Source organism: Camellia sinensis, chromosome 8 (genome assembly GCF_055761805.1).
Source record: "Camellia sinensis isolate YWXY chromosome 8, ASM5576180v1, whole genome shotgun sequence".
NCBI lineage: Eukaryota > Viridiplantae > Streptophyta > Magnoliopsida > Ericales > Theaceae > Camellia > Camellia sinensis.
This window is the reverse complement of record NC_138968.1, coordinates 159,539,814-159,550,994: the sequence shown is the minus strand read 5'-3', so window position 1 is coordinate 159,550,994 and position 11,181 is coordinate 159,539,814. Positions and strand designations below refer to the sequence as shown.

General features: G+C 35.6%; 2 protein-coding genes across 4 annotated transcripts; one reads left to right on the top strand and one right to left on the bottom strand.

The window, feature by feature from the left end:
* Nucleotides 1–2,275: 2,275 nt before the first annotated feature.
* On the bottom strand, nt 2,276–8,003 carry LOC114267290 (receptor-like protein kinase FERONIA). Its single transcript, XM_028208311.2, has 2 exons — nt 5,677–8,003; nt 2,276–2,775 (listed from the first exon to the last, which is right to left on the bottom strand). The coding sequence occupies exon 1, from the start codon at nt 7,415–7,417 to the stop codon at nt 5,876–5,878; it is 1,542 nt and encodes a 513-aa protein (XP_028064112.2). The 5' UTR covers nt 7,418–8,003; the 3' UTR covers nt 2,276–2,775; nt 5,677–5,875.
* Nucleotides 2,770–5,363, top strand: LOC114267292 (uncharacterized). Of its 3 annotated transcripts, none has more exons than XR_014338565.1 (4): nt 2,770–3,175; nt 3,651–3,837; nt 4,647–4,800; nt 5,014–5,363. XR_014338565.1 is itself a non-coding variant. In XM_028208314.2 (3 exons), exons 1-3 carry the CDS (start codon nt 2,900–2,902, stop codon nt 5,037–5,039), a joined length of 456 nt encoding a protein of 151 aa, XP_028064115.2. In that variant the 5' UTR covers nt 2,770–2,899; the 3' UTR covers nt 5,040–5,187. The 3 variants fall into 3 exon arrangements, 1 of the variants encoding a protein (XP_028064115.2); XR_014338564.1 differs by having other exon boundaries at nt 2,824–3,175; nt 3,651–4,210; XM_028208314.2 differs by lacking the exon at nt 3,651–3,837 and having other exon boundaries at nt 5,014–5,187.
* Nucleotides 8,004–11,181: the final 3,178 nt, after the last annotated feature.

The following is an 11,181-nucleotide window of genomic DNA, read 5'->3' as shown; positions in this document are numbered from 1 at the left end:
TTTTCCTTCTCTTATTAGACCCATTTTGCATGTGTGCTTGATTTTTTTGTTTTATTTAATCAATTGTGTTTTTTTTTTTTTTTTATGATTTTACATTAATATTTGTTTTTATTGATGGGTTTGTTTGGATCGAATGCTTTTAACAACAATTTTGATGAGCTTTGAGGTAATTTTTTTTGAGAATGGAAGTCTCTCAATGAATATAGCGATTAGGATTGAACTATTGTTAACAATAGTGCACAAACTTTTGTAGATAATGTGTTTGTTAGATTGCCAACAAGAGTGTTCTTTGTCAAGTAGGGTGTACAGAGCTGATTTTAATGGTTTGCTCTTTTACCATCATCGGCTATGGATTCCCCTGTTTTATCACCTTAGCAGAGGGTTGCTTTTCCTAGTTGCTTCTCGTTTCCTAATTTTGCCCCTCCAATTTTTTAACCTTACATATCAGTTCCACTTTGCCAGTTGCTCTGGCACTTGGTTTAGCAACCATGCTCTCATAGGCAAGTTTGATACACCAAGGATCCTCTAGAGTGAAATTTTCCTAAAGTTTCCTAGAGTACTACATTGTGTGGTTGAGATTTACTGGCAAGTCACATCAGAAAAATTGATGTGACTTGCCAGTAAATCTTAACCACACAATGTAACACTTTAGGAAACTTTAGGAAAAAATCACTCTAGAGGATCCTTACTCGAGTTGATAAGGTGAAGTAGGGACTGTGTCAGATCGGACCTGCTTCTCTCTTTGTCAGACCAAATTTTGCCAATGCTCCAAAGCATAATAGGTAGGCATGTAAGAAAGTGGAGTTTTTGGATTTGAACGCGTAGAAAAATTGTATTAATAGGTAGAAAGTTAGAATTATTAATTTTATAATTGTTATAATTTGTAAAGTATAATATATCAGAATTATTAATTTTATGATTGTTATAATTTGAAATGTCAATTTTATTGAATAAGTGCTAATAGTTTTTTATTTATTATTTTTTACAAATTGCTTTTGCGTGGGCTATTATGGATATTTATTTTTAGGATAAATTACAAATACACTCCTTAAGATTTGATTAAAATAAAAATCGCCTTTTGTGATTTTAGAAATTACATTCCGCCTCTTGAGATTTCAAATTTCATAACAAATTGCCATTTTTATTAATAAATCATTAAGTCAATTAATAGTTTTTGATGATGTTATAAATATGTTTCAATTAATAATTTAAGTAATTTTATTATTATATAGGAGAACAATTATAAATTTCTTTTGTTTAGTTAATTCTGTTAAATAAATTTTTTTAACAAGGGGGTATTTGTAATTTTTCAAACTACAGGGGGCAATCTGTACTTTAAGCAAACCTCAGGGAGTGCATTTGTAATTTACCCTTTTTTTTATGTATGAAGAGCATTTGTTCTGTATATGGAAAACATTTATTTTTTGTACAATCTTCTGTTTTGGAAATCAGTGTTTTTGTATGTAATATGTAATTTAGATGGATTATACATGGTTGGTATAGATTTATATGATATTTGAAATAAGAAGTTTTTGAATAGTTGATAATGAAATGGGTATTATTGATAATGGATTTAGATTATAATTGATAGATGTATTATTCTATATATGTACAGGTTATAGGTTGCATTGATAATTGAATGTATATAATTCAGAAATTAATGAAAAATATTCAAATTGTGCATTTTAAAAAAATTAATAAATAGAGCTTTTGGCGACTAAATATTTAATAGTCAAAAAATAAAAAGGGAACTTGTTGGTGACTAAACAGTTAGTAACAAAAAAAAATTAAAGTTTTTGGTGACTAGAAAATTAGTAACTAAAAAGAAGCACCATGATTTTGCTGACTAAATATTTTAGTCACTAAAACAAAAAAACACATTTATTGAAAACTTTGGGCTACTAAATTTTTAGTCGCCAATTGGCGACTAAAAAAAACTTTGGCGACTAAAAATGACTTTTGGCTACTAAAAAAATTAGTCACTAAAAGTGTAATTTGAGGTAGTGTATGAACTTTTAGTGACTAAAAAATTAGTCGCCAATTGAAGACTTTCAGTGATTAAATAATTTTTAGTCGCCCATTGAAGATTTTTAGCAACTAAATAATTTTTAGTCACCAATACCTTTCCCGACAATCATCCACTGACAAACTTGGTAACCAAAAAGTTTAGTCGGCAAAATGTTTTGGCAACTAAAAGATGACTTTTGGTGACTAAAAATTTAGTCAGCAAAAGTGTAATTTGTTGTGATGGTTGGATTGGTTTGATTATCTGATATACAACAAAGAAAGATGCAGAACATTTATGCTTCTTAATGGAATCAATGATACAGCAGGGGATAACAAGGATGATTGTGACATTTAATCACACTGATATTTAAAGGCATACTCACTATTTATGATCACATACAAAACAAGAAAAATCAATCAAGAAGAACAAGAGGCATGAAATTCCCCATTCCACATTGTTCCATGAATCACGTGATTTTGGCTTCATCAATTCATCCAGGACTGTGTGTTTGCATCGATTGTAGGTGGTACAAGGCTGTTTATAATTATTGGCTTGCCCGATGTAATTGCCGTATATCATTGTCTTACATACAGGAGGCCTCCCTAGAGTTCCTAGCGAAATAAACTTTTGGTTAGAAGCAAGAAACCTTCTAGTCATCTCTGATTCCATCAACAACTCTTCTCCTTCTCCCTCATCTGCTAAGCATTCGGCAATGGTGGCATTGCACTGATCACCAGAGATCATTGAGTTGCTCTTTTTAGCCGAAGCTGCTCCACATATACAGAAATGAATGGTCATGCATGAATTAGCATTAATTTTTTTTTTTTTTTTTGGTAGTCCAGAGCCTCTGTAGGTGCCAGGTATGTAGTGTGTAGTGCATTTTTGTAGACGATGTTGTTTTGGTGCAACCAAAAACAAAACACAAAAGCGAAGCTGTGCCCCCCACTCCACGCCCAACAGCTCCTGCCAGCGGCCCTCACAGTCATCACTGGTGCCATTCCTACTAGGATTATATTCCTTACTGCCTTAGAGACCACAAAAGCGGCTACTTTCAGGTTGGTTGAGCCATTCAAATTGTCCGAACCGACACAGGCAGCCACAGCAAATGGAGTTGCCGGCATGGCAGCAGCAGTTTGTTCTCAGGCCATATTTGTTCCAATTGATGTGGTATGTCAACCATGCTCTTATTTGAGATTTATTTTTTGTTTTTCGTATAATGTGAAAGGTATCATCTGTTGGGTGCGGTGTGTAAATAAAGAAAACGAAACACAAAAGGGTGCAATAGAATTTTTAAATTTTTTAGGCATAAAGACATTTAGTTGTTCAAGTTCTCATCGGCTTCCAACTGAGAATTTTCATGTCATACTTGGAAGGCAGATCTCTGTATTTTGGAAATTCCTTTCACTTGAAGTGATTTACACTTATTTTCTTCCCAATTTCACTATAAGTTGTGGTTTAAGTTGAATTTACTCCAAAATTGAACAATTTTCAAAGGGAGAGAGCATCTTTACATTGGAATGCATTTTTTGACATTTTGTTCCTTCTTGATACTAAGTCATTGGGCACTTCTTATTTTACTTTTGGTGTATTATTGCTTCTGCTTAAGAACATTTATGGATGCTACAATCTCCATTTTGATCAGGTTATATGGTGCAAGGATAGTCAGGCCATGCGACCTATAATGGGGGACTAGATGTTGCTCGCAAGGTTTTGAAGGTGGATGGCATTCGGGGACTATACAGGGGGTTTGGTCTATCGGTCCTGACTTATTCCCCATCTAGTGTTGTATGGTGGGCAAGTTATGGTTCAAGCCAACGCTTGATCTTGAGGTAATGCATGTTTTTTTTGAACAAGAGGAAATGTATGTTTGCTCAATTTGATTTAGCGGTTGATGTGTTGTGGGAGATCATTAAATTTAGAACTCTGGTTCAACAAGTGATTGTTCCTTGTTTAGTTTATCTTCTTAACCCCTCTGTTGAATTTGTTTTATAATTTATAAAATTTTCTATTGTAAACCCCCTAGTTGGTTATCCTCAATGAAAGCCATGTCTGTCTTCAACTAGTGTTCACTATGCCTAATGATCTGAAGACTTCTTACTTTCCTGTGATATTGCCTTTATGTGAAGGCAATACTTGAGTGGTCTAGTTGCCATGGCATCGTGCATCACAATGCCATTGGACACTATGAAGACTAGCTTACAGGTACACCTAGTTGGTTTCAATTTTTTTCCTTTCTCTTGTCAGTTCTGATACTTTATTTGTGATGAAATAGTGATTATTTATTTATTTATTTTGGTGCTATTAGGACAGTGAATTTTTCACTTTCTTTGTTTTTTGTTTTTTGTTTTTTGTTCATGATGTGTTGTTCTGTGAGTTACACAGTTTTTAGTGAAAGAAAGTAGAGTGATTGTCATGCATGTTAATAGTTAACACTCTTAAGATTGTTACATTCAAAATTTTTTAGAAATACCCAACTCGTGTATCTGTTTCAATTCCTTGTTAATACAATTGGTAGGTGTTCCAGAAAAAACCTTAGGGTTTTCACATGATTTTACACCTTGCTGCTTGCACTACTATGTTCGCGCAAATAGCTTCTTTTGTTGATTTATCCATTAAACTAGTTGTTTTTGCAATATAGGTCATGGGACACGAAAAGAAACATACTGTAAGAGAAGTTGTTAAAGGATTAGTTGCGGATGATGGCTGGAAAGGTTTATACAGAGGACTCGGTCCAAGGTTTTTCACTATGTCAGCATGGGGAACCTTGATGATACTTTCCTATGAATATTTGAGTAGGGACTTTTCTTTCACACTGCTATTATATAGCATCATATTTGTTGTTGTTATTATTATGCAAAATGATGAGATTGCTAAAACATTTGTGGATTTGATCATTGCGAATTATTGTATTGGAAAGTTTAAACCTGTGAGTTACCCTTTGTTCTCTTCTTATAATCATGCTCATTCAATTTGATTAATTGTGTTTATTCTTCTTTTTTGTACAGAACGCTTGTGTGTGAAAGATCAATAGATTTTTGGCCTTGAACAACAAAGAATTGGTTTGCAGTCAACTGGGATTTCATTCGCTAAAGAAGATAGTTTTGCTCGGTATTTACAGGAATGCTTACCCGGGCATCCACACATATAAACTCAACAAATTGTAACCCTTGTTAAATTGACTGGGTAGTGACCTTCATACCTATTAAAACTGGATTACTTCCTGATTTCCTGGAAGGCTTTGTAAGATCAATCTTTAATTCTTTTTAGCTCATTTCTTATTGCATTCTTGGGCTATAATTGAACCGATTTGTATCTGCAATTTGTGTATTCTTAAATCATAGAATTTCATTATATATTCTTCTGTTGTGTTACCCTTTTGGTTGTTTTCTGTTTCATAGATTACATCGCCCAGAATAATGATTATTGGTTGATACAAGGTTAACGTATCAAATGAGGGAGAGACCATAGAACAAATGATGATATACTGGTTCAAAATCTCCCTACTTGTAACATAGACGCTCAGTTCATTCACTAGTTTTGGTACCAAGAGACTTTAGCAGATTAGTTAGTTAGCACTTGAAATGAAAACTTCCCAATTGGAAGGAAAAAGAGAAGGAAAATAGAAGTCCCAAATCACCTTTTTAGGATGTGAAAATGTTTTCATATACCTTCAGTTACAGAGAGTATTGCAGGAGAGACGCTAGTGAGTCTAACGTCTTGTTGGCTTTTCCAGAACTGCAGAGAAAAACATCTCATCACCGTCTTTATCAGTCTTTGGCACCACCCTCCACAGCAGCTTTTGATAGTCAAGTCTGGTGCCGATCACAAAATCCCTTTCGAAGTCGAGCGTAGCAGATTTGAGTTCTGCTAGTGAGAAATGTCGGCAGAGATTAGACGGTAAGCGTTAGTCTTCGTGGACTTTGACGTGTGTGAAATCGAAAATTGGACCCACGATGACTTGACCACGCTTGCTCCGGAGTCTCTCACCCTCCTCCGTCGGCTAAAAATCATGAAGCCAATCACTGAAATCAAGAATACTCCGCCGATTACACCTCCGGAGACGGCGACGACCAACCACGAGGACGTTTTACTATTCTGTTTGCCCGGTAGCTTTGGATACGGTGCCGGCTGTGCAGGAACCATATCGTATTCAGGATTGGGCCCGGCGAGACTACCGTCCGATTGATTCAATTTGAAGATCTCTAAACCGTTCAAGATTGCATCAGCGTACATGGGCTTGGAGTTCATATTCGGGTGCATCGCGAGCCACAAATCCACCTTACTCCGGAGACCATCGACGACTGGGACTGAAAGAATATAATCTTTGAAAACAGGAATTCCGCGACCGCCACTCAAGTGTATAACATCAACCTCCTGATCAGCAGTCTGATTATTCATATACACAGAAAATATCCTCTCATTTTCTTTGGTTACCTCCGGTTGAAACTCGCAAAAATGAAGCCTAGCCAAGTACAGGAACCCAGAATCAACGTTGAAGATCCAAGTCAACCTGTACTCCAAGTTTACATATGGGTCCCTTCCCATGGTCCGAGCCGTAGTGTACACAGTCGCCGGAGCGGTGTAATTCGGTGTCTCGTTAGTGTACCGAATTGCTATCTCAAGGTGAGGCACCAAACCAACGGCGCCGCCGTATATATACTGGCCATCTTGCTGCCACGTCCGGTACATGCCGGTATCGTGATTCACAGACACGTCGTTGCCACCAACGTTTAACCGGTACAGAGTTTCAAGAGCAGTGTTGTCATCGATATAGAAAAATTGTTGAGAGCCAACAAGAGGGATAGGATTGAGATCGCCTTTCATGTAGAAATTGTTGGGAATTGAAACGACTTCAATGCCGTTGATAAAGGCGTATGAGTTAGGAGATGGGTTGAATGTTATGTCGAGCTTTTGGGTGTCTCTGACATTGAGAATGAACTCTTTGACGAGAGAGGATTGTTGGGGAACCAAAGCAGAGACGGTGAGGAAGGCACTGAAGTTGGTTAGGAGGGTGTAGTTTGCGGCGGTGACGGAGAAGTAAGATTTTGATCTGTCGAGATTTGAGTAGGTGGCTGGGTAGAAGTAGAGGCGAATGAATTTTTGGCCGGAGGAGACGGGGAAAGTGTAAGTGAATTTGGAGGTGAAGATGCGGGCGGTGAGGAAAGGGATGTCGGTGACAGAAGGGTCTTGTTCGGTGGCCGTGGATGGTGATGAGGTGGTGCCGATGTTGGATGGCCAGAATTTTGAGGTGGCATCACCGTCCCAGCTCCGGCCGTCTGGTGACGTGGCTTTGGAGGATGAGCCGCAGTTCAGGAGGAAGTAATCGGTGGGTGTGTAAGGCGGTGTTGTGGCCGCCGTGGAGGAGAGGAGGTGGAGTAAGGAATAGAGGTAGAGAGCGATGGTGAGCATGTTGGGGGTGTTGAAGATTGAAGTGTTTGATGTATTGTCAAGTCCAAACTGGAAGCTAACTTAAGGTGATGAGTTTTTTCAATTTAAGTTGGGTGGTGGGTAACAGAAGAGTTGTAATTGGCTCCGAGAGAGTGGGAGAGCTTGGATTGGTTAATGGTGGTCAAAATTGGCGCTTCACGAGGGGACCTTTTAGGTCACGTAATAGATATTTTCAAGTCGGTTCAATTTTTTTTAGTCTTCATATCCGAAACTTCTTGGAATGGTTAGTTTTGAGAATCGAATCTAGGGTTTTCATTTTTTGTGACCAATTCTATGTTTTAATCATGTGTTCTTGAAATTATTATGAAACCAATGTTTGATTAATCTACATCAGAACAATCAACCATGATAGTTTCGTGCTCTGGTTTGGATGAAACTTGAAGGGAAATGCCTATGGATTTTATTAGGGCAAATCACATATACTTTTCTCGATGTTTAGTTAAATTATAAATACTCTCTGAGGTTTTGAAAATTACATCCCGCCCCCTGAGGTTTGTATTTTCATAACAATTTACTTCATGAGATTTATATTTCATAACAAATTACCCCATAATTTCTTATGCAAATATAACATTCAAGGGGGAATTCGTAATTTCTCAAACCTCAGGAGGTATCTATAATTTAGCTAAACTTCAAAGGATATATGTAATTTGCCCTTATTAAGTGTCAAATCCCACTAAATATAATGCAAAGCTAATTCACTTTCGCAGACAAATAACTCACTTACTGGGAATAAATATCAAGTGCAATATAACAAATAGAAAGTCACAAACAAATATCAGATGGATACCATTTAATTCTGGTTAACCCAACCATGTACTTCTCACTATTGTAATGTGATATTTTGTTTAGTTACCAATGCTACTCATTGTAAAGACTCTATTTCAATAACGCCCTAAATTTCTGCCAAATTTAATGATCACGTATATCAATTATTTGATTAGTTTGTTAGAGAAATTAACATGTTGATTATATTGTGGAATATACTCATGGGTTCTTGCTAGATTCCCACAATCTTAGGCTTTTGTGTTCACCAACCAAGTTTGGGAAGAGGGTTAGATGGTAAAATAGTCAATGAAAACAAAATAAGTTAAAATAGTTAATAAGTGAAACTGTCTCATTTAAATTATAATCATTTCACTTTTTCTTTTACATCCATCAAATCAACTACCAAAAAAAAAAAATTCAACTACAAAAAAAAAAAAAAAAAAAAAATCAACTATCATCCCAAACACAATTTTCTTTAGTTAAGTTAAAATAGTCATAAAGTTAACTAAAATAGCAAAGTTCCCACATTAGCCCAAAATAAGCACAAGTGTTGGTACTACTTTTTGTCAGTATTGCTTGAAAATCAACAAAGATCATCTCTATACAATTGGAAATTCTCCAAATCTATCCGTTAAACTCAGAGAGTACAACTAAAACACACTACTAATAGATGCATCTAAATTGTTGGAAAATAATAATTTTTCGACAACTTTAATTCGAACTTAAAGTGAGACCCAACCGCCAATTGAGGTGGGACTGAGTGGTTTTGTATTCTCTCAAATGAGAAGATTACAATATAAAAATGATAGGCCAAAACCATTCAGTTGTTAATGAGAATTGTTTCATAAAGTGGGCATCAATAGAAGTTGGGCTTGGGCCTAGGATTGGACTTGGACTCAGTTTTAATCTTGGTCTGGACTGGCCTAGGCTTGTGTATGTGCATGCGTTGGACTTAGTCTTGGGCATAGGCTATGTGCTATGCTAGACTGGGCTTGTTTTGTGCAATTGTTTTAGACTGGGCGTGGATCGGGTTGTGACCCAATACCCGTATCCATTTTGCGACCCATCTAGTTGGATTATTTAAATAGCAGTATATATATATATATATATTTATTTATTTATTCAACCTTTGTAACTCTCATATTTTGATGATAGAGCTGATGATCATTATGCACATGGGAGTTTTACACCTTTGTAACTTCAGCTCTAAAGGCTAGAGTTGATGGCCATTGATGCTAAGTTTTATGATAGCCTTTATGGCTAAGACCTCTTCCCTACAAGTATAAAAAAGGCCTTTTCCCTCCAACTTAAGAAGAAGAGTTTAAGAGAGATTTTTGATGGAAAATGGAGATGTTGTTTTGAGATTAAAAAAAAAAAAATTGGAGATGATTTTTTACACTAAAGAAAAATTTCCTATCTTCTTTTGTTAGTCCCCTTTTTGGTTCTTGTTAGAGAGAGTGCAACCATTATCAAGTTCGCCGAAACTATTCGGAAGGTGCTTCTGCATTAGCTGGTTTCGACCATCGTATCTTGAGAGATAGGCGCCGGCATACCTTTAGCATCCATCGGGAGGCGGTGAATCTGTTTTAAAGAAACTGTGGTATTACACATGCTTCGGTTTGCTTCCTTTTACTAGTTTTATTTTATTATAAATTTTTGTAAATTCTAGTATGTTCTTGTTCTGAAACTCAAAGTGGTTGTTCAATATGAATCTATTTATTTTGTTTGATTTACACAATTTGTACAACAATAATTTCCAAGATCAAGGAATAAAAGTTATCAAAGAAAGATGTAGAACATTTATATATATGCTTCTTAATCGAATCAATGCTACAATAGGGGATAATAACAAAGATGATTGTGACATTTAATCACAATGTTATTTAAAGGCATACACACTATATATGATCACAAAACAAGAAAAATCAATCAAGAAGAACAAAAGGCATGAAATTCCCCATTCTACATTGTCCAAATCACTCACAACGTTCCATGAATCACGTGATTTTGACTTTATGAATTCATCTGGGACTGTGTTTGCATCGATTGTAGGTGATACAAGGCTGACTATCCTTATTGGCGCGCCCGATATTATCGCCGTGTAGTTTTGTATTACATACCGTACGCTTCTGTAGACCCTTGTACGAAATTTGCTATTAGTTATAAACAAGAAACCTTCTAGTCATCCCTAATTCCATCAAGAACTCTTCTTCTTCTTCTTCTTCTCCTCCATCATCTGCTAAGCATTTGGCAATGGTGGAATTGCAGCCCCTAAAGATCATTGAAGAGAGATGGAAGAAAACCATCAAAAGTAGGACAAAAGAGAAATGGAGGTGGTATGGTCTGATCTTCATTTCAGTTTTCATCTCATCCTTGGAGCTTTTTCTGTTGAATTTAGATATTAATTTCTTGATCTTTGTTAGGATGAAACTGGCCCAATCAATTACATTTTCTCTTACACCTATCTATTCAATTATAAAAAATAAAAATAAAAAATTTCACAGAATTCTAAATTACAAAATTCCCATTGCAAAACTGTAAAACTATTTTCAAAATATACAAGGGTAAATTACACTTTGCTTCTCTTATGTTTGGTCATTTTCTCACTTTAGCCTTTAAAGTTTGTTTTTACTTACTTTAGTCCTTCATTTTTTAAGTTTTTCCCACTTTATTTTTAAAACTAACTTCTGTTCAAATTAGATTAAAAATGTTACAATAACTGTCACATAAAATAAAAAATATATTATTATATTAGAATTTATTTCTCAAAAGTGTGATATAATAAAATATTTTTTATGTCACGTAATTGTCAATGTGTACTTTAAGCAAATCTTATAGGATATATTTGTAATTTACCCATTAAATAAATAGCAAATTGGTGATAAATCAAATCTAAGGAGAGTATAATGCATTAGGTCAAGTGAATATTTTTTGTTGGTGAGAGATCCACTCTTTGT